The sequence below is a fragment of the Cydia pomonella genome, chromosome 14 (assembly GCF_033807575.1).
Source record: "Cydia pomonella isolate Wapato2018A chromosome 14, ilCydPomo1, whole genome shotgun sequence".
Taxonomy (NCBI): Eukaryota; Metazoa; Arthropoda; class Insecta; order Lepidoptera; family Tortricidae; genus Cydia; species Cydia pomonella.
In genome coordinates, this window is record NC_084716.1 from 20,915,743 (window position 1) to 20,939,661 (window position 23,919).

The 23,919-nt window shown below is 35.7% G+C and overlaps 2 protein-coding genes across 7 annotated transcripts in view; one reads left to right on the forward strand and one right to left on the reverse strand.

The window, feature by feature from the left end:
* Positions 1–1,237: 1,237 nt before the first annotated feature.
* Positions 1,238–19,071, reverse strand: LOC133525184 (toll-interacting protein-like). Its single transcript, XM_061861459.1, has 8 exons — positions 18,688–19,071; positions 17,406–17,528; positions 13,761–13,836; positions 12,806–12,917; positions 12,390–12,504; positions 8,282–8,368; positions 7,181–7,339; positions 1,238–5,759 (listed from the first exon to the last, which is right to left on the reverse strand). The coding sequence occupies exons 1-8, from the start codon at positions 18,739–18,741 to the stop codon at positions 5,649–5,651; spliced, it is 837 nt and encodes a 278-aa protein (XP_061717443.1). The 5' UTR covers positions 18,742–19,071; the 3' UTR covers positions 1,238–5,648.
* Positions 19,072–19,531: 460 nt separating this feature from the next.
* LOC133525181 (myotubularin-related protein 6) overlaps positions 19,532–23,919 on the forward strand; it is a 105,997-nt gene continuing 101,609 nt past the window's right edge. For all 6 annotated transcript variants that reach the window (XR_009800531.1, XR_009800532.1, XR_009800533.1 and 3 more), the window contains exon 1: positions 19,532–19,715. The gene's annotated coding sequence lies outside the window, so the exon portion shown is untranslated. The remainder of the gene's footprint in view (positions 19,716–23,919) is intronic.

Here is a 23,919-nt window from a genome sequence, read left to right on the forward strand (position 1 = left end):
AAAGATCTTGTCCCGTAGTTTGACAGCTGAAATAAATTTGGTGCTAAGCAATATTTTTGTGGTCACTGGAACTGGATCGCCATACGGATGAGCCATACAGTGCCATCTACATCGGCTGTCAAAATTAAATGAACCTTTTCCTTTATTAATCTGCAGGTTATGATTGTGGAAACAACGTATGATGATGATTATTTTTTCAACTTACACATTTTTTATACGTCGACGGCAAACAAGCATACGGCCCGCCTGATGGTAAGCAGACTCCGTAGCCTATGGACGCCTGCAACTCCAGAGGAGTTACATGCGCGTTGCCGACCCTAACACTCCGCACCCTCGTTGAGCTCTGGCAACCTTACTCACCGGCTGGAACACACACTATGAGGGTCTAGTATTATTTGGCTGCTGTTTTCTGTAAGGTGGAGGTACTTCCCCAGTTGGGCTCTGCTAGCTTGCATAATAATCAGTACTTTAGTAGTATAGTGAATATCTTATCTCATGAATGACTCATCTATTTATTGTTGAATGAAATTAATCTAATATATAATTGACTGATACTTTAAGTATCACGTACGAAAGTATAAATAGAAATTATTCGAGATAGTTGATGATTTTATTAGAATTGAAAATGTTATTCCAGACATGGGTAATGGGGTTGGTCACTATGAGTAGGGTCTAGTGTTATGTTGGTGCGAATTTAACCCTACGAGAGGTTTTGCTCTTGACTTTAACCGCCGCAGTCTGATATTTAACGCTTTTCCAGGCATAGTATTTATCGACCACATAGGCGCCAATAGAATTCAACTTAAGCATTTCGATTTCAGGTTCAAATTAGATTTTACTTTCGGGAAATGAATCATCGAAGCTGGATTTATTGGAATATATTTGAAATATTTGGGAAAACCTTATAGGAGCGTGCATGAACTGTAGGAGGCAGCACAAGAGCCGTCAAATTTTTGGCGCGAGGCGTAAGTGTGATGTTTATTGTTCCGATGTAGCCCACAAGATGGCAGAACCTACTATGCACAAGAAAACACGTGACGTGTAAATGTGCATGTTTATGGTTCCGATTCAGGCCACAAGATGGCAGACCCTTCAACGCGCACGGTCCCTATAGATTGGTGGGGACTGGAAAAGCTCATTTCGCTGCACTGTGATAAATATGACAAAACTTCGTACCGTACGTAAAATTCTAAGTTAAAAGGTTAACAAGGTATCTGGTAAATAAAAGTCCAATAAATAAGTAGTTAATAATTTATTAATACATTGTAAAATTACAAATAAATACAACAATAATATTCATTGAAGCATTGCACCGATGGCAAATAATTTGGCACTTTAGCTGACAAGCCTTGGTTAGTAATAAGGCCTGAGTGGACGCTCGAAGCGGAGCGTTAAGCGGGGCGTGCAGCGTGGCGTCGGGCTCACAAGCGATGTGAGCAGCGTGCACTGCGGCCGCTCCTATACGTTTGCATTTGTTTGATATGTACGCTGCACGCCCAACTCGAGTGTCCATTCAGGCCTTACGGGTATTTTCATGCAAACAACGTAACATATCAATCGACAAAGAACTAATTTGTAGTGTATCGTGAATAGAACTTTTTAAGCATTATACAAGGTGTAACAGAAATAGTGGTAATCCGTTTAAGTGGATTTCAGGTATCGTGTTCTGATCGGGAAAAAGTAGAATAACGAAAAAAGAATAAAGCGATAGCGAAAAAAATAATTTTCACCACACCAACTGGTAAACGCTCTCTTGAGTGTTCAAAAACGAATGAGAAACTTGCATTTAATCCACATGTGGGGCAAAGTAATCAGATCCAAATTTTGAGTATATAACCAAATAACAATTTTTTCGATGGGGCAGGTCGTCCAAGTCGGCCAATCCTCCATACAAAGGCCAACAATTTTTTCTTCTTCTATTTCCAAAACAGAACACGATATCGAACATTCCCTTACGGATCCCCATTATTTTTGTTACATATTTTCTCTCATTAAAATTTTAAATTTTATTAAAATAACTTTCATTTCGATACAGAAAATTTCTGTAAAATACTGAAAAACTTGACAGCAAACAAAGGCATTTTACATTAACACAAAAATAGAGTTAAAATAAAGTTAACAGTTTCAGATTTTTTTAAAGTAAACATACTTTTGAACAGATTCACTAACATATTCTAATGTTTTCTATCAGCGATCTAAACATATGTGCCACTGCCAATTTCCAACAATAATAATAAATTTATCACGTTTCTATTTGTCCCCCATCTACTAACGTGTACGTGACAACTACAATTTAGGGCCAGTTGCACTAGCCACAATGGACACCAGATGGACCGATGACCAGTCGGGGGCCCATTTCTCGAACGGTATTAGTCTAATATTATTAGTGTTGCCATGGTAACCGATACGACTTGACAGGGGCCCATTTCTCGAACGATATTATCCTAATATTATTAGTTAGTTTTGCCACGGCTCATGGGAGCCTGGGGTCCGCTTGACAACTAATCCCAAGGTTTGGTGTAGGCACTAGTTTTTACGAAAGCGACTGCCATCTGACCTTCCAACCCAGAGGGTAACCTAGGCCTTGTTGGGTTTCCTCGCGATGTTTTCCTTCACCGAAAAGCGACTGGTAAATATCAAATGATATTTCGTACATAAGTTCCGAAAAACTCATTGGTACGAGCCGGGGTTTGAACCCGCGGCCTCCGGTTTGCAAGTCGCACGCTCTTACCGCTAGGTCACCAGCGCTAAGTTCGTGGACTAATAATATTAGTCTAAAACCGTTCGAGAAATGGGCCCATGTCAAGTCGTATCGGTTACCATGGCAACACTAATAATATTAGAATAATACCGTTCGAGAAATGGGCCCCCGACTGGTCATCGGTCACACAAAATCTATGAAACTTGCCAGACGGTTTGATGCAATCGACCCTACTGTGTCGTGTGAAACCTCTTTAGAAGATATGGATGACCGCGTTTCCATACAACATTAATCCGAATAATAGAGAAACACGTCGTCCCCTTTCGTCCAAATCGGTTCCACATCTAATGTAAACACCACTTTAAAAAGTGTTGTATTTACATATATTAAATATACTAAAATCACATTTAATATTCTACTGTTATGTTGAAGTTGGTGTTATCGCCAGTTAAATAAATTGAGCAAAATGCTTTGTCGATGCTCGAAATTAATCTAATAAGCAGTTAAAAAAACTTAGGGCCACAATGTCGAAGTTAAGTCCTGATTAAACTACTTGCCGCTTATCTGACGAATAAATTCATCGTTGGCGTTTCACAATCTTCAAATAAATTTAACAGGTATATAATAGTAGTTTATGTGACTGCTACATAATGAAAGGCATTAAAATACGAGTGTGGGTTTAAGAAACGAACGAAGTTAAGAAATTTACACACAAGACAAATTTCCACAGATAAGAAATTTGTTTTACTTTTATGTTGGCCATTATTTACGGATTTTGAAGGCATGATGCTTCAGAGGGTTTATGATATTTATGTAAATAAATACCTTTACAACTTAAGGTAGTTTTATCTGGCAGTTAATTTATTTGTTAATTAGCTATCCAATACTTTACTTGGACATTGTGAAACAGGTCCTTAAAATCATTAAAATGTTATAGATATCAATTAGCAAATATATAAACAATTTTCTTGTCTATGACATTGTCATTATGTATTATTTATAATAGAGTATTAAAGACGTGGAATGTGAAATAATCCATTGATTAAGGATTATTTAAAAACGGCAATATCATAAACGAGAAAATATTTGTTTATACAATGTTTCCTTTGACATTTTTTGTATTTAAAAACTTAGTTAAAAATGATTGTTTTAAATTGACTGATTTCTGTTTTAATGTATATTTATAGTGCAAAATGAAGCTATCCTTTATCAGATACATTGATTGAGTAGAATGTGTAAAATCTAAGACAATTTCGTGCTTCGATACTGACAGGTAGACGAGATGGCGCTGTACAGGTCCATACATTTTGCGGTAACTCTTGACTGTCAAAAGTTGACGTCTGACAATTCAGTGACCGCAAAACATATGGCGCAGTACAGCGCCATCTGTTTAGACAGTCAAACTAAGGGCCAGGTTTTTTTTCTTAGAAATTACCTCTCTATTACAATCAATTCTCTTTGCCTTTATAATAATAAGGCCGATTTATATGTACAAAAAGATTAAAAAGCGCCTCTCTATTTGAACTATTTGCTATTCTTATAAACGTGGTACAGTCACGTCTGAAAATATTGATACGAAGAAAGTGCTAATAATATGTATACACGACCTTAATTATGTTAAGGTAGTGTATACATATTTTTGGCACTTTGTCCGTATCTATATTTACAGACATGACTGTACTTTGTTTTAGACTAAAAATGTTTAACTTTTTGGGGCTTTTCCATCGTTTTCAACATAGACAAAACAATACTAAAGATGCGTAAAGTAATGAAAAACTTTACAGCTCAAATTTGACAGATAATGCAGTAACTATTTTGTCAAGCGCAAACGTTTCACAATCCAGTTAACACAAAACGTATGATACCGTATAGCGCCATCTTCTTACACTGTCTTTACGGCTATATTTTGTACTACTTGTCGTTGTTTGTCAAGTCAGTATTCTTTTGTCTATGCTTTTGATTATAATCTTCCCCTGTATATAATTAACGTTTTGTAATAAGTTTATACAGCTTGATTAAATCTAAATTCTTAATCTGATTAAGATATTAAACGCTCTTAAAGCCGCATATACTTGATAAACTTTTGTTTATGCACATATGTGGCCGCGGCCGGCAAAACGTCCCACTTTGTCGCTTGCAATAGGGACGCCTTGTCAGGTTATTCGTATAAAGATATAAGGAAATCTCGTCCTTATTGCAAGGCACAAAGTGGGACGTTTTGCCGGCCGTATTCACATACCAACATGTTAAACTTGCAATTTTATTATTAAACAAAAAATACCTTTAATATGTGAGCGAGATGGTAAAGCGAATGCTAAGCGCTTGCTTGATACAATACTTGAATATGACACTGAACGATACTAGACGATAAAAGCTTGATATTATTGCAAAATACACTTTTTTTTTCGCCTAGCCATCCGTCAAGTCCGTACCGTCCGATAAGGAACTTCGTTCCAAAACTTAGACTCAGCACGCTAACTTTACATACCTATAATCTCCGTATTTGAACACGGCATGAAAACTTAGCGTGGTCCGACTGGCTTGCAACAATTTCTGGAATAAAGTTGCTCAGGGGCCCATTTCTCGAACGGTATTAGACTAATATTATTAGTCCACGAACTGTCAAATCGCATACGATTACCATGGCAACACTAGTGTGTGGTATTAGTCTAATATTATTAGTGTGATGTCGTGGAAACCCAATGGATTTGACAGTTCGCGGACTAATAATATTAGTCTAATACCGTTTGAGAAACGGGCCCCTGTCATGTCGTATGGGTTACCATGGCAACACACTAATAATATTAGACTAATACCGTTCGAGAAATGGGCCCCTTGCTTGCTTTTATATGCAAAAATGTTTCTAGAAAAATGAATTTTTAAGAATTAATTAAAAATATCAAGTAACATCGATCAGTACCGTCCAGTGCTCCGCTGTGTGACGTCACTATTCGGACATCTGAAGGAGAGAGTTAATGGTGGCGTCCTTGTCGCCGTGGTTCACCTCCAACACGGACTTGATCACCTCCTTGTCCATGCTTGGGAACATTTCTTCTATCTGTAATTGTAGAAAAGGTTTTTGTCAAAAAATTCATTATCAACCGACGCAAAAAGAGGGGTGTCTATCCGACTATGGTACCGTAGCTCTCCAACGGGAGGGTACCGATTTCGATAAGGTTTTTTTTAACGTGAAAGCGAGTTTTCTTGCGTTGGTTCTTAGCTATGTTTGATAGAAATCAATCCTGCAGTATGAAGGGTATCAGCTCTTTTCCAAAATGATGTAGGGCATTTTTGGTACAAAATTGTTTTTTTTTTGGCTAATAGCGTAAGTAGGGGTTTTTTAATAGTTATTAATACAAGCTTTTATCGCTGACTGTACTTTTCTTTCGACAGGCAACTGATACTCATCGAGACAATTCGACCAAACCCAAACACAATAAGGCTGCGTTGTTTCATAAGAGTTCCTATGGCCACTACTTGTCTCCATCATCAGATCAGCTCGATTGTACCATTATATTGCATGTCATCCGACTTACATATGTACGCTAATTTTCAGCTTCATCGGTAACCGGGAAGTGGATCAAATTTAACTTGCAAGATTTGATTACAGACAGACACACGGACAATGCGTTAGGTGTAACTAAATAAGAGCCCGGGATACGAAGGGTTGCAGGGCAAGTAGGTATAGGGATATGCTGCTGGCAACCCCGTTTCTAGTACTTGCAGTGAAAAAATAATTGTGGTTGATTTGTTTTATTCCTACACAGAACAAATTACAAACTAAGATTCTACTATTTGAAGGTGGAATGCCAAGCAAGACGTTGTGTCACAATTTGACGTTTAAAAACAAAAGGAGGTTACTTTACAGGCCTAGGTGTGTAAGGCTGTATGAAATTCCTTTACATATCTCCGCTCATCGCACCGGATACATAAGTTTTTCCGGACCTAATTTGAAGTTGAAAAAATTTAATGTAATAAGTTGAAAAAAAAATACACATCTGGGGTCAGTTGTAACTTACCTACTAAAATTTAGATACGTAAGTATTAGCTCAGTGTTGTAGTTTTATTAGATCATAAGATAAAGTACTTAATTTGGTTCAAAAACTGGAAGTGAGTGTAATATTCGCCGATAAAAGGAACGTTTGGCGAAACGGATATAATTGTAAAGTGCTTTTTATTAGAAATAAATTAAAAAAATTGTGCGTGGAGTCCCTCCGCGCGGAAGAGGTGAAACTTCACTGCAAATAACACTAACATTAACGTTAACATTAACATAACATTAACGTTAACATTAACATCTGCCAAATTTCACTTTATGAATAAATAAAGACTGGTTTTATTTAGTACTTTATGTTACCGATTATAGCGTTAAACGTTTAACGCAACCTTGTTGCAAGTCGCAAACGAAGTTTCACTTCAAAAAAAAAGTAAGTCATGTCAACATTTGATTGCAAGTTAGAGAAGAATAGTATGACATACCTGTTGTATCTGTTCAGGCGTGACAGGGGGCTGCACGGGGCGCGGCGGCTGCACGGGGCGCTGCGCGGGCTGCGGGTACACCGGCATGGCGGCGTAGCCCATGCCCGTGCTGGGCACCACCAGCACCGGGGGGAACGTGGCCACGGCCGCTGGGCCCACCTGAACAAAGAGTCAATCTTTAACCTTTTGACCCCCAAAGACGTCATATGACGCGCGCGGCTACAGCCCAATATCAACCTTCATGCTTAGCGACAAGGTTCACGATTACGCGTCGCGTGGATAGGCGTGGCGTTCAAAAGGTTAATTTTCATTCGCAAAAAAATATACGTGAACGTCGTCGAACGGGAAAAATGTTAGTGTATTCTTGATCACATTTAAATACTAAAATGTGCTGTATTATTTGTATTGTATTGTCCTGTATACTTTTATAGAATTCGCCTAGTTTCAAATTATTGCTAAATATTTTTTTTTTATTGTTACTTTGTGTTAAACGCCTTTTTGATGGCGATGGGACTTAGTCTAAATATCCTCATTGATAGATGTAAAAAAAATTACAAATAACACTACAAACACTAGGTTTTATGATAATAAAACAATTTAAGTGCCAGTACTAATAACATTTGATTTGACCTAAACTTATATAACATTTTTTCCTTGTTTTGGCATAAGGAATGAGTGGTTAAAATCTTTCGAGTTCCTCGAGATACACCGTGTGGATGAACTTTTCCAAAATGGTGCATCTGCTACTATTGTCGCCTTGCTGACGAAACAGAAAAAACAACAAAATTTTATGCATCTATAAACATATAAATAATACTGAATTTTATACTTATTTTTCTTGCATTATAGTAATAATCCCAATTTCAAATCGTCTATTGTATTGGCAGTATCGCTAATTTCTGCTAAAACGACGCCGACACACAAAAGCTGTTACCGAAGTGTCAAAACTGAAATTGAACTTTATGCATATGCACGTAGGTCCATGTTGCTCTGTGGTCTGTGACGGATTAATCCGTCTTTGGCGTTAGACCTAGGGTGCGGATATATCCGTCATTGGCGTAAAAAGTTATACATAGTGTAAAAAACACACAAATAGCTTACAGAATAACTGAGGACGAGGTTGATCATGCCTTCAACGCCATCGCCCTGCTTTCCGTTCAGCGGGTACCAGTCTTCATGTGTCTCGCCCTGTCAAACAACGTAAATAATATTTTATTTCGTAGGTATTCCTACTTATAATATTTGGAAATGTAAGAGCTCTCTATGAATCAATCTGTATTGTATTATGTATACAATAGTCAATTAATATAAGTATTTTAATAATAATAATAATTCAGCCTATATACGTCCCACTGCTGGGCACAGGCCTCCTCTCATGCGCGAGAGGGCTCGGGCTATAGTCCCCACGCAAGCCCAATGCGGATTGGGGACTTCACATACACCTTTGAATTTCTTCGCAGATGCATGCAGGTTTCCTCACGATGTTTTCCTTCACCGGAAAGCTAGTGGTAAATATCAAATGATATTTCGTACATAAGTTCTGAAAAACTCATTGGTACGAGCCAGGATTTGAACCCGTGACCTCCGGATTAAAAGTCGGACGTCATATCCACTCGGCCACCACCGCTTCATAAGTAGGTATTTTACTTATCAACAAATATTAATAGGGTCACACGTAATTATTTTATGTTTTTATTTATTTTTTATACTACGTCGGTGGCAAATAAGCAGTATCCGTAGCCTATGTACGCCTGCAACTCCAGAGGAGCTACATGCGCGTTGCCAACCCTAACCCCTCCCGCCCCTCGTTGAGCTCTGGCAACCTTACTCACCGGCAGGAACACAACACTATGAGTAGGGCCTAGTGTTATTTGGCTGCGGTTTTCTGTAAGGTGGAGGTACTTCCCCAGTTGGGCTCTGCTCTAGATCTGGAATGACATCCGCTGTGCTGTGTACTACCACACAGAGCGAGATGACATTCACAATGCCCATAAATGATCAAAATATATTTCTTTCATTTATCAATCTGTGAAAGTGGATCTTGTTCTAAAACGTGTGCAGAAAATGATACGTTTCTGCTTTAGAACACTGTACTTTGTAAGTACGTTTCTTTTTCTCTTTTTTTTTACGAAAAGCAATATTGGTTTTAATCGGATTTTTTGTACAATTTCCATTCTGATAATTAACTCCCCATTCCATAAATAACGATATTTTTTTACCTAAATCGTTAACCCATTCATTGCCGAAGACGCGAATTCGCGTCCTATGTATGTGTAATCGTAATGCCGAGGACGTCCTCGAGTTATTTGTTTTTTTTTTTGCTAGAAAACAACTGTACTTAAATGCTGATACCAAAATGTTACTTTATTTATGAAGGATAATATTATACTGTTGCTGGTTTTTGGATTCAGTGCATCTGTAATTTTCATAATTCTTATCTCGGATGCCGAAGACGCGAATTCGCGTCCCATGTTATGTGTAATCGTTATGCCGAGGACGCGATTTCGCGTCCTCGAGTTGTGTTTTTTTTTGCTAGAAAACAACTGTACTTAAATGCTGATACCAAAATGTTACTTTATTTATGAAGGATAATATTATACTGTTGCTGGTTTTTAGATTCAGTGCATTTGTAATTTTCATAATTCTTATCTCGGATGCCGAAGACGCGAATTCACGTCCGATCGTAATTCCGGGGTCGCGATTTCGCGGCCTCGTTTTTTTACTAGAAAACAACTATTTATTTATTTTTTGAAGGAGAATATTATACTTCGGTTTTTGGATTCTGTGCATTTGTAATTTAGAAAAAATAGTTTTTGCTAGAAAAACACTTATTTAAAAAAACTTATCCCGAGATGTAATTTTTAAAGACAAATTGTATACTGTTACCGGTTATTAAAATAAACACATTTGTAATACTCAACATTTTCATTTCGGGTGAAGCGGAGGCGGATTCCCGTCCATTATGTTTATATTAGGTAATTGTCATTTACCTTTTATCGCGAAAAATATTTAATGATAGTAATTTAATCATGTGCCATATACTTTATAAGTGATTGTGGCAATTAATAATACAAACTACTAAAATAATTTAGATACGCAGACATGTTTATGTCCAGGGGTACTAAACATTTTCGACTGTATATTTAACTATAATAAAATGGGTTGCATTTAATATTTAATATTTTTGTCCATTATCTAAACACTTGCTTTAAACACTTTCTTTAACTTTTATAATCTTACTAAAAACCATTAAAAACTCATATACGTCTGAAGTATACGGCCGTCACGTCTATACTGAATACGTTTTCGACAAAAACTGTTTTTAGGCGCAAAAATTTCACTTACGATGCCGAAAACGCGAAATTGCGTCCTTGACAACGTAATGCCGCGGACGCGAATTCGCGCCCTTGAAATAGGTTAACCTAATGCCCCGTATTCGAAATGAAAAGTAGAGTGTTCAACTCGGGTGAAAGACACCATTTTAGTCTCGGACTATTGGCGCTTGAACGCAGTGAGTGAACTACCTGGACAGAAATGGTTGCCTTTCATCCATTGGTTAACAATCTTATTCCGGCTCGTACGGTCACGGACTAATGGTTGATCCATCTAAGGTTCAAGCTAATTAACCGACTTTGAAAAAAGGAGGAGGTTCTCAATTCGACAGTTTTTTTTTTTGGTTGTCAATACGGTGTGAAATGTCCAATGTAAACTCTAAATGGCTCAAGAATTCAAGTCCGTGTCTGTACGGTCAGGTCTGAAAATATCGATACAAAAAAGTGCCAAAAATATGTATACACGACTTTATTGCCCATATATTTTCCGACGTATTTGTATGATGGAAAGGGACAAACGATGATTAGCGGCATCGTAACTTTAGTTCACGTTTATGAATAAGGGGGTTAATGTATTAACCCTAGAATCTTAATTTCATTTTACCCGTTTACCAAAATTCCTAGATTTCAAAAGGGAATAGTTTCAAATTGCCTGAATCTCAGAATGCCTAACTTTTTTTCTCAAATTACTACATTCCCAAAATGGCTAAACTTCAAATTGACGTGGTTTCATAATACCTAAATGTCAACTTACCTACATTCATGAGTGCTATTTTATCCAACATTATCCGTCTTTAGCTCCGGCAGGTTTTAAAAAAATATTGTAAATACGACAAAGGTTATAAAAATGAACTTAAGACATAAACTTAGTATATTTAAAGAAGAATCCATCACATTATTCGGTATTTGATGAAACATACTTTTTGGTATTTTGAGACTTGGACGTTATGAATAAAAGTCATTATGACATAATTATGGTCATTTTAAGAAGGAAACAATTTGATATTTAGGCATTTTGGGACTAAGTTGTTTTGAAATTTAGGAGATATAAATACAATGGCATTATGATATTTAGGTGCAATGAAACCAAAGCACCGTAGAGACCATACATCTCTGTAATATTGTATAATATACTTGACTTGTTGGATACATACTGTATTCTGTAGGATTAGTTTATGAGACTGCTAGCTTAATATTTATTTAGTATAAATTTCATTTAGACACTTGGAGACGTTACACCTGGTCTCCAAATCTTATTAGTATTATTATTCTGACATTGGGGACTTTTTACATCTCCAGATTTAATGTATTATTAACCATAGAGACTATACATCTCTGTTGTATTGCAGTAATTATACGACGACTGGTCTGGCCTCGTGGGTAGTGACCCTGCCTATGAAGCCGATGGTCCCGGGTTCAAATGCTGGTAAGGGCATTTATTCGTGTGATGAGCATGGATATTTGTTCCTGGGTCATGGGTGTTTTCTATGTATTTAAGTATTTATAAATATTTATATATTATATATATCGTTGTCTAAGTACCCTCAACACAAGCCTTATTGAGCTTACTGTGGGACTTAGTCAATTTGTGTAATTAATGTCCTATAATATTTATTTATTATTTATTTATTTATTTTAAGATTATTATAATGTTTACCCAGGTATTGGCTGTTGTATTTATAAATGTTGTTAAGTGATTTTCATGTAACTATATGATGTTACTATAAATATATTGACTTTTCTAGAGTCCTTGAGACTTACTTGCAGAATAAATGATTTGAATTTTGAATTTTTGAGAGAATGAGACGAGGGCTTAAAGCAATCTTATTTCACTGTTATCTCTTATACAAAATGGTAAATAAGGTTCATCAACTTACATTAAGCACCGCCTGCGGGATGGTGATGTGAGTCCAGGCGATCAGCTCGTCCATGGTGAACGAGCACTCGTCGAAGATCTCCAGGTAAACAGAGTTTACACCGGGAGGCAGCAAGCTGAAATAATTATTCACTTTCCGTTTAACCTGCTTATTCACAAAACTGTTCAAGCCTCAATTAGTTAATTTATTTTATTGAAGCTTGTGCACGTTTAGAAAGACACCCATGACTCAGGGACAAATATCCATGCTTTTCACAGGAATAAATGCCCTTACCAGGATTTGAACCCGGGACCATTGGCTTCATAGGTCACTGCCACCAGGCCAGACAGGTATCGATATTCGTATCGATATTTTCAGACGTGACTGTACCTATATCATAGGTATACAACAAAAAAATTGTAAAGGATTTTACTAACCAATGAATAACTTTATTCCAGCGCGGAGTCTTTCCGCCGCTGGGGTCCGTGTGGGTCTCGTAAATGCAGTGACCTACACGCAGCCTCACGTACGGGTCCATACGGGTTAGACCTGTTCAAAAACCACGGGGGCAACAATCTAAATATGCACCATAGACAAAGGTATAAGAGAAGCAAAATAGGCAACGCGCATGAATCACCCCAAGAGTTGCAGGCATCTATAGGCTACGATGATCGCTTATCACCAGGCAGCCGTATGCCTAATTGCCATCATATAAAACTATTGCAAAATATAATGGAACCCAAAGAGATTGTAAGATGTAGGTGGACTAATCTAAAATCTAAACGCAGAGGTTTTAACATAAAATCAGCTACACTTTAAAAAACTATTTGATATTATAAACAAAGAGAATTTGAAATAGAGGTGTAATTTACTGCCATCTATCGACACGTGATTAAAACTTTTAGAATGCCATTTGACTTTGATTCTTACTCTTTCACAGATGTGTTAAATTTGCTAAATATCAAAAAGTGTCGCCATCTTACCAGGCACAACCTAAAGGTTATAGCGCCATCGCTCGAAACCATTTCGAGATACCTTTGGCCGTTGATCTATTAGATTTCATTGACGATCCACCTTTATTTCAAATTCTCTTTGTTACAAATTATAATGTAATCTGCATCCTTTAAATGAGTTTTCGTTGATGTTAAAATAACTCAAAGTGGAATTAATACATTGTTAACCAAGGGATGAAAGGCACTCATTTCTGTCGAGGTAGTTTGGCGCTCGGGCGTAGAGACTTTCGATTAAAAATTTAGGTAAAATTATCGTTAGGTATTTGTGGAATTGGGAGTTAAATATGACAATGCTTATCGCAAAAAAAAATGAAAATCGTAAACAGATATTGTGAATTTCCTTAATAATTAATTTAAAAAAAGCACATTATTTGCTTACCATAGTTTTTAACCAACTTCGCCTGAGCTATAGTAATACTCAGTCGCGCTGTCAATGGCGGTCCTGCAGCGGGGACCTAATGAATAAAAATATATTTGGGCCTCTTTAAATGTTAACATGCACCACACTTTTGCGAGCTAACATTAAATTAGTTTGGGCACAGACCACCTCAACTACAAGATGGAGCATATAAGACAGCTTGCAGTTACGACACAGTCATATTTATTTATTTAATAATTTGATTCAGGCAACAAGGCCCAGATTACAAATACATTATATACTAACATAGATATACATTAAAACTACACACTATTTAGGCGACAGAACGGCGTGGCTCCGATGAATCGGCTTCTCATGCTGCGTATGCTTCTCATGCTATTTGGCGTCATACCCTTCTATGGCCCACAAGCCTACCCCGTACGTCCCCATACTACTTAAATCATTTTAGCCTGGGGTCCGCTTCGCAACTAACCGCAAAAATTGGCGTAGACACTAGTTTTTCGAAAGCAACTGCCATCTGGCCTTCCAATCCAGAGGATAAACTAGGCCTTATTGGGATTAGTCCGGTTTCCTCACGATATTTTCCTTCACCGAGAAGCGACTGGTAAATATCAAATGATATTTTGTACATAAGTTGCGAAAAACTCATTGATACGAGCCGGAGTTCAAACCCGCGACCTCCGGATTGAACCATTGAAAGTCGCACGCTCTTACCGCTCCACAGGCCACCAGCGCTCTTTTTATTTCACCCATTACCTTACTTCAATGTACCTAATTTATCACGTTTTCAATTTGAATCGAGTTGCATTTGTTATGTTTTGTTTGATACTCATACTCATACTCTTTTATTGGTAAAATATACAACTTTACATGTCAGCAAAAAAATACTCAGTTGAAATTAAATTAAAAATTAGTTACTTGATCTACATTCGATTAAAATAAAAGGATACAAATACAAATAAATAAAAATGTCAAGTTAAAATTATTAAGTTTCAGCCACGGGGTGAATTGAATTCACATTTCAGTCAGCGGTCAGTTTTCAGTCGTTGGACTTCAGACAGACAACATCTCCTGAGGATGCCTCATAGAGAGGCGGAACACATGTCGAGTTTTGTACTTTCGGTAGTGGATTGTTATATTTATTTGCGTATTTATTTTTGTGGTGGGAGGGTGGGAACATTAATTGCATGTAAAAATACGCAAGTTAACGGTTTTTTTTTTTATGGTAGAGGAGGCAAACGAGCAGACGGATCACCTGATGGTAAGCGATTACCGCCGCCCATGGACACTTGCAACACCAGAGGGGTTGTAAGTGCGTTGCCGGCCTTTAAGATGGGAGTACGCTCTTTTCTTGAAGGTTTGAAGGTCGTATCGGTCCGGAAATACCGCAGGCGACAGTTCACTGCACTGATTGACTAGCACGTTATCTTTTCGCGGATTAGCAATGTAATATTTTGTGTTATAATTACAGGGCCTGGGGCCTAGAGCGGCTCATACTGCATATCTCAAATGAATAACAAACGCTAGCACAATAGTCAGTACTTCAGTAGTATAATGATTATCTTATCTCATGAATGACTCATCTTTGTATTGTTGAAATTAATCTAATATATAACTGATACTATAGTCCTCCACATCGATTTCGATGACGGCGACCTCAGCAATTACGGATTACGCCGATTATGGGCCCTAATGTGGCTGGCCAGGCCGAACTTGGTCTTAAAGACTCTTTTGCAGGTGTTACAATAGAGTTGGCCAGACGCGTTGTATGTATACGTGTAAGAGGGCTTCGGTCTCTCTTTAAATTATTAGAGATAGTTGATGATTTATAAGAATTATAAATGTTATTCCAAACATTGAATTTCCACAACGAGTATAATGCCTGTTACCGATTTATTGTTTTTTGATTTCATGTCAACTAGATATCCCTTGATATTATTTTAATATGTTTTTTTTTTTTTAATAAAAAGCTATCTTCATTACAATAAAATTAAATAATACTATTATGAAATGAAAACTAGTTAAAGCTAAAAATAAAATTAAGTATTATAGAAAATAACAAAGGAAAAATAAAAATATATGAAAATAAGAAATTCTGAGATGAATGAACACTAAAATATTCATAAATAAATAAAAACATGAAAAGAAAGGAAAACTTACATTATAGTTATGAACTGTGGAATTACCCACTATTTTGGAGTTGTGACGATTGACACTTCCTACCTCTAGCAGTGTTTGAGTACTATATTAGTCAATTAGTTCATTTAAATGTAAATTTAAAAAACATATTTTAAACTTACAAAAATTATAAATATTGGGTATACTCCTATGCCATCACTATGCCATGTACTAGAACGAACGCCTACCCTATAATTTATTTCGCCTTGTATGACGACTGGCCGACTGTTTATGTACCGTTAATTTAAATAATTTATTTGTTATTGTAGTTTTTAATTTAATAATAATTATAGCCTTATGATATTTACTTGAAACTGTTATACTTAAATATATAAAATTTTGTACTTTAGCATGTAGCTGCGCTCTCTCGGAAAGGTTTCCACGGAAGACCAGCGTCGAGGTCCTTAGGTGGTATCTTGACATTAAGCTGAGTGGAGACCTTTTCAGTGACGCTTAATAATAAATTGATTCTGTCGTCTCATGTATTTCAACTTCAACATTTATCCAGCAAATAGGCCACAAGGGCACTTTTACACGTCAACATGGAATTCACATACAAACAAAAACAAGCACATCAACAATTAAGTATAAAATACAATTACAAAAAATAACTAAAATAATAATAAAAAAAAAACAGAAGCAAAAAAAATCTAAAATTATTTAGAGGTGTAAATATCTCTAAATGTCAGAACTAAATGACTTTTATCAAATTATCCTTAGAGATGTATAGAGTCTCTAAGAGTCAAAATTCCGTATAATTATAATAAATAAATAAATATTATAGGACATTATTACACAAATTGACTAAGTCCCACAGTAAGCTCAATAAGGCTTGTGTTGAGGGTACTTAGACAACAATATATATAATATATAAATATTTATAAATACTTAAATACATAGAAAACACCCATGACTCAGGAACAAATATCCATGCTCATCACACGAATAAATGCTCTTACCAGGATTTGAACCTGGGACCATCGACTTTGTAGGCGGGGTCACTACCCACTAGGCCAAACTGGTCGTCAATAATTAAAACATTCATTAGGATAAATGAAACATACGAGAACCGAATGAGATGTCTCACTGTAATTATATACTCAATAAAGTTAGCATAAACAGATCAGTCTCCACAAACAATTATTACCTAAACTTAAGCGTTTTCTGAATAAATTTCCTCTATTCTATTAGTCGTTATTATTGTCATTGATAACATACCACTATAGATACTTACAAAAGCTTTTACTGATTTATTAAGTATAGTGAGTAATGTATATTAAAATAAATACACTTACATTTACTCCAGAAGTGATTTTCATGATCATGGTTAAATTCATACTTGCCTGTGCTTCCATGCAGTGTACAGGGAGATTAATCTCTGATATTATCCACAAGCCAGTAAAAGATATTTTGTCACTAAATGTTGTATACCAATTTGTAGTTGTTGCTATGAAATATATAATTTACCTGAGTACCACATAGTTGTTGCTGCAGTGCCAATGCGGCTTGATAGTCTGCATCCATGGCATTGTCTGCAGCAGTGTCTCCATCGGCACGTAGGAAACCAGCTGGGAGTGGACCCAGCAATACCTGTTCCAAACAAAATTATTAGTAAATCAGCTCACTGGCCTTTAATTGCAGAAATGCTACCCTTGGTACAACATTAGTCCACTATGACTGAACTTGTGGTAATAATTAGTGAGTTTTGATTGTCACGTGACAATACACTACTTGTAGCACGCACCACACACCCCAGCACACTTTCAATTCAATTCTTTATTCGTTCTTCACAGGTACATAAATAGGTGGTAACTCAGTATTCTAAGGAACAGCTATGATGTGCCTTTTGGCGTACGAAATAACTTCTTATTATCTAACTATATACATATTCAATAATTGACTTTAGGCCCAGAATCTATGGTTTGTTGTTCAAAGCAAAAGCATTATTATTATTATATATATATATATTATATTTGCCTTGGACGAGTGTCTTTATTTAACAGTTGACTGACAGAGAAAACATTTTAGAACATATGTTTGTTATATTATTTTAGTTTAACACTTTCGCTACTAACATTTACGTACTGCTACGCTCATAGCCAATCCCAGCGTTTTCCCGCTTTGTAGAGGAAAGCGAGTACAAACAGAGAACCCGCCCGGCATGTTCCCGGTACTCTATGTGTTTAGTGTTGATTTTTCAATTAATCAGAAATGGGAGTTCTAACCAAAAATTTATATATTATTTATTTATTTCTTCGTCTAAACTCTACAAAAGATAACAAACTTTGGATGCCTTTTTTATTATGTATAAAGGTATTAGAGACTGCTGAAATATTCAGCACTCTTGCATGTTAAACTGTGTTTAGTGGCAACTGGATAGCAATTAGTCTCAAATTGGAATTTATAAAATAACAACTAAACCACTGCCTAGAATTTAAAATATCCAGGTCAAGTGGAAGTCAATTATCCTAAGCACATTGACCTCATGAAAATACCAAGCGACCGAAACTCGATAATCTGATAAGAGAAATCTCCAGAACATTAGTCATAACTCTATGAAAATATTCCAATAAAACAAAATAATATCATTAAAACTTGTTGAACCGGTTTGATAGTCTATAAATGGAATAACGATGTTTATGATAGGCACAATAAAGTATAATGTAATGATTCACCCGCGCAAGGCAAAACATTTTTATTGCCATTACTTTCCTCCGAGTAGGTGTTTCACCATAATTTTAATACTTACCCGGCGTCGACGCTCCTCGTTTCTATCACCGTCGTTTGGCATCGTAGAAGTCATGTTTAAATAACACTTTAAAATAATCCACGAAGTTGATTCCCAGATTTATTTTCCTCGACAAAGACGTACAAAAATTGATTTGACAGCGGCGGAATATTTATTTGGCTTAGAGATGTCAAATGATAGTAGCAAAATTTGTAGGAATATCGATATTTTATGTATACCTATACAATAAAACCACTACAGCCAAACTTCAGAAGAAACAGGCAACACACAATTTTCATCATAATCTTTTTGTGTCAAAATGAAAACCTATGGCGCAAAAAACGATTTATCTTTATAATAGCATACACGACATGAATACGATCTAAGTATGTCGACAACCGACAACGACCTACACTTTACATCCCTAGCAAGTTTTTAAATGTCATACCACGCGCAAGTTTAAGTAGACAACAATAGAATTACATATTTGAAAATAAATTACGTAAATTCCCTAGCTTTCAATAATTTCATTTTACTTCTTTTTCATTAAACGTATAGTCATTACAATAGTATTAATATCGAAGTTAGGGATCACAATTTCCAAGGGATTTGTCGAATAGGATACGTCTAGGATACGATATTGGAACGACCCCCATTAAGTCATAAATGACAAACAGTTGTACTCAATTTATATAAATATTACAACTGTGAACAACCAAAATTGCACTTTACTGTTTTTATATAAAGTTTAAAATGCTAAATAACTAACTATAAGAACACGTTTTATTAGGGTATATCCATACAAACCAAAACGCCTTCGTTAAACGTCAAACCCATCAGTTTGCATGTTTTGTTGGCTTTTCATTAAAGCTTATTAATACGTGTAATAACTGAAGTGCATTAAAGTTTATTGTCCGAAGTGTACCACATCTCCGTGCCAGTGAACTTGAAAATCTGGGGTTTCCTGCCCCATATGTTGACTTGAAGTGACTTGGTTATTTTATTGATTTTCGTGGATTTTCGAGATGGATATCATCCAAACACCTAAGGTAAGCAGAGATATAAGATAACAACAATGTGAGAGAAGATTTTAAGCTTTTGGCCAGCAATATGCTGCATTACAACTCCTTATAACACATCTGTTAAAGTTTGATATCATTTACTATAGGTACTCAATCAGCAGCACCCTATTTCCTTATCGTTGTTTATGCAGCTGAAATATTAAAAATATGTCATTATCACAATATTTTTAAAACGATTGCTACATCTACATCCTTTGCAAATGTTGAGTTGATTTTTTGCTTAATGAAGTAATAATAAAATATGTAATTTTTAATGAAACTAACTGGGTTAAAAATTTATTAAAGTAAAAAAATAAAAATAAATCAAATAAATAAATAAATATGCTACTTTATTCCATAAATTGACTATGCCCCACAGTAAGCTCAGTAAGAAGGATTGTTTATTTATTTAAACTTTATTGCACAAAAGAAAAACTTAATGTACAAAAGGTGAACTTAATGCCATGAGGCATTCTCTACCACCTTAGGGCAAAGTTATTGAAAGAATTAGAGTCCACATAAATTAATTATAAACTACTCAAATACATAAAGACACATACATACATTACATAAATAAATATATAATATACATAACCGATTCGTGAGAGATACTTTTGTTGTGGGTACTCAGACAACAATAAATATAATATATAAATACTTAAAATTCGAACCAGTCTAGGACAATGTGTTTTGTTGTTTCCCCTTCTTCCATGCACACTCTGCACATGGGGCTGTTTGTTTTACCCATATTGTATAGGTGTTTGTTTAGTGTGTTATGTCCTGTAATTAATTCATAAAATAGTAATTTTACGTAGTTGGTGTCTAGGTGTTTTCAATAGTATTTTGGTGAGCTTGTGGTTCAATTCCGGCTGTTGGGATGTTTAATATCTCTAATGAATTAAGTGACACTGGGATGATGTTGTGTTGTTCTGAAAGGTGATGATGGTAATGAATGTTCAGGTGTGAAGATGTTTTGTGTGGTGGTGAAGGTTGGGTTATATCATATCATTGGTAACATACTTAAAGGAGACAGCAGTCAGCACAATCTGCTAATCTGTACAATGCGATAAACCAAAATATTGACATTTACTCTACCACTACCCACGACTGTAAAATTAAGGTTGTTAAATGGTTGAAAACAAAAAGCTATTTTGAGATAGAAAACTTGTTGCTAAATACTTAACTACCTAATCCATGCGGGTTTCAAATACTTACACATGTAACATACATGCACACACAAACACAAACACACACACACACATAAACACACAAACACACACACACACACACACACACACACACACACACACACACACACACACAGTCGCTCACTCACACACACATACACAGTCGCTCGCTCACACGCGTTCATGCATATTTATACGAGTATCTACTTATAGGTTAATTATAAGAAGCAATAACTCTCTGTAAGCTATGCCTTTTAGAACCAGCAAAATTGTAACTTAATAGATTATTATTTTTATGGCCTGTATATGTAATGTACACACCAAAATTGTAAGCTACCACTACGGGAGAGCGGTGCTTCTTAATACAAGTATATTCATTACTTAAAAAGAGGCATCGGCACAGATGTAAAAAGTTACTTATAAGTTACGAAATAAATATTTTTCATTTTTCATTTTCAAATTAAATATTTTTCAAATAAAATATTTTTCATTTTCATTTTTCATACTTGTGTGTAAGTAAATACAATGAAAAATATTTCAGATTTGTGTAATAAATGCATTCAAAGGTTATATTATCTAAATAGACCTTGAGCCAGGAACAGATTTCCATGACCAATCGCGTCATGGGTGAAAACTCGTAATAGTGGTTAACGGATATGTGTGACGTCAGTCGTATCTGTGTTCTCGTGGTACGTCAGCTGCCGCTACGTTGGTGGGTTGAGAAATGGCAGCCACCGAAACACATAAAAAAATGATCATCACCTCTTGTTTTATACTTTGTCAGTTGATAGTTCAGATTCTATTGTTAATTAAAAAATCGTCAGCCGGTTATATCGCGGTGGCAAGAACGTCAGCTGGTCGCATGAACATGTAAAATTTAAGCACTTTATCATATCATATCATTATTCATTGTAAAGTCATGTATATAGTGAATCAAGATGTTATACAATAAAATACAAGTCGGACCATGACACCCTGTAAGGGCACACAACATTAACTAAAAGAACTAAACAAAACAAATCTTGTCATTTTAAAATAACAATTAATAATATATAAAAAATGTTATAAACTGTCGTCATTAAGAAAATCCTTAACCGAATAATAACATTTATTAATTAATAATTTTTCTAATTTATTTCTAAACACTGTGTTTCGAATTTCTAGATTAATATAATTGGGAATTTTATTTGTTATCAAAATTTATATTGGGATTTACCGTTAAACGCCTGAAACGCCTTAAACGGATTACTCTATTTACACATTACGCGTACTTTGCGGACATAAAGTGGTAAGGCGCGTATTTTTTACATGTTCATTTTACAGCTGACGGTCTTTCCACCGCGACACAACCCGCTGACGGTTTTTATTTTATTTAAAACAGCATCTAAATTCTAAACTATGATCTGACAAAGTATCAGCCGGGAGGCGATGACTGATGAAATATGCTCCTGGCCTGTGGTTTAGAATGAAATGTTCATTATTTATACAATTGTAGAATACATATCACATTATCTTGTATTATATCAGATTAGTTGGTATAAATAGTCTGGAGTAAATAAACAATAAATGATAAAGAATCAAAATCAATTGAAATTATCTACAATCAGACAATGAATTGGAGTGAACACTAAAAGATTATTTTAGCTCAACAGCTATATTTAGGAAAATAGGATATTAAATAATTTCAGTTTTACATATCATATATTTTCTGTGTCAAGGAGGGTGCGAAGTGTTAGGGTCGGCAACGTGCAAGAACTATATCGAGATAGAAGAAAATAGTTGAAATCGATCAACTATTTTCTAAGGGAACCAAGCGTGTAACATTTTGCGAAGACACTTTGACGTCACCTGTGTAATTTAGTGATGGGAAACATAAGTCGCGCGAAAACCATTCAAAAACATCGATTAAAACGTGGCAATCCGATTCTAGGTAGGTAGGTAATGAAGCACACACGTACATAACACATACATATCTGACGAAAATGCTCACCATCAGGCGGGCCGCATGCTTGTTTGACACCATCGTCACCATCGTGGTATAAAAAAATCACATATATTTCCTGAGCATGATATTATTGCAATTGACTGTATCTTCTCTTCTTCCTCGCGTCGTCCCGGCATTTTTGCCACGACTCATGGGAGCCTGGGATCCGCTTGACAACTGATCCCAAGATTTGGCGTAGGCACAAGTTTTTTACGAAAGCGACTGCCATCTGACCTTCCAACCCAGAGGGTAAACTAGGCCTTGTTTGGATTATTCCTGTTTCCTCACGATGTTTTCTTACACCGAAAAGCGACTGGTAAATATCAAATGATATTTCGTACATAAGTTCCGAAAAACTCATTAATACGAGTCGGGGTTTGAATCCGTGACCTCCGGATTGCAAGTCGCAGGCTCGTACCGCTAGGCCACCAGCGCGTCCTGACTGTAAAGTCAAAGTCAAGTCAAAGTCAAAATATTCTTTATTCAAACAGGCCTAGCAACAAGCACTTTTAAATCGTCAAATTTTACAAATATCATCCTAATCTAAATATCAGAGCAATTTATTGATGCAGTTATTATTGTTCTAAAAAAAACATTGAACTATTATAGATATGGTAAACTTAATAATAAGAATTTCACAAAAGGATCGTCAAACATTAAAATTGTATAAAAATACTAGTCTAGAAACTTTCTAGAATAAAATCTAAATGTCAAAAAATACGGTATATATATACATTGAATTATCAATTTCATCATTAATAACATAACAATAAATAATTCATTCTTTATAATCACACTTAATCCCACGGTGTTTCATCATTCATGTAGTCTTGTGTGCTATAATAGGCTTTAGAGATAAGCTTACGTTTTACATAATTTTTAAATTTACTAACAGACAATTCAGTTATAATATTAGGAAGTTTATAATATTAGGAAGTTTATTGTAAAATCTTACACAATTACCCATGAATTATTTCCTAATTTTATGGAGCCTAGTGAAGGGCACTGCGAGCTTATGCTT

Excerpts from the sequence above, each read along its gene's own strand:
- LOC133525184 (XM_061861459.1), bottom strand. The coding sequence starts at position 18,741 with ATGACTTCTACGATGCCAAACGACGGTGATAGAAACGAGGAGCGTCGA. Across the intron at positions 13,837-17,405 it reads AACAACTATGTGGTACTCAG|GTCCCCGCTGCAGGACCGCC; the intron begins GTAAATTATATA and ends TTTATTCATTAG. Across the intron at positions 7,340-8,281 it reads ACCTCGTCCTCAGTTATTCT|GTGGGCCCAGCGGCCGTGGC; the intron begins GTAAGCTATTTG and ends CTCTTTGTTCAG.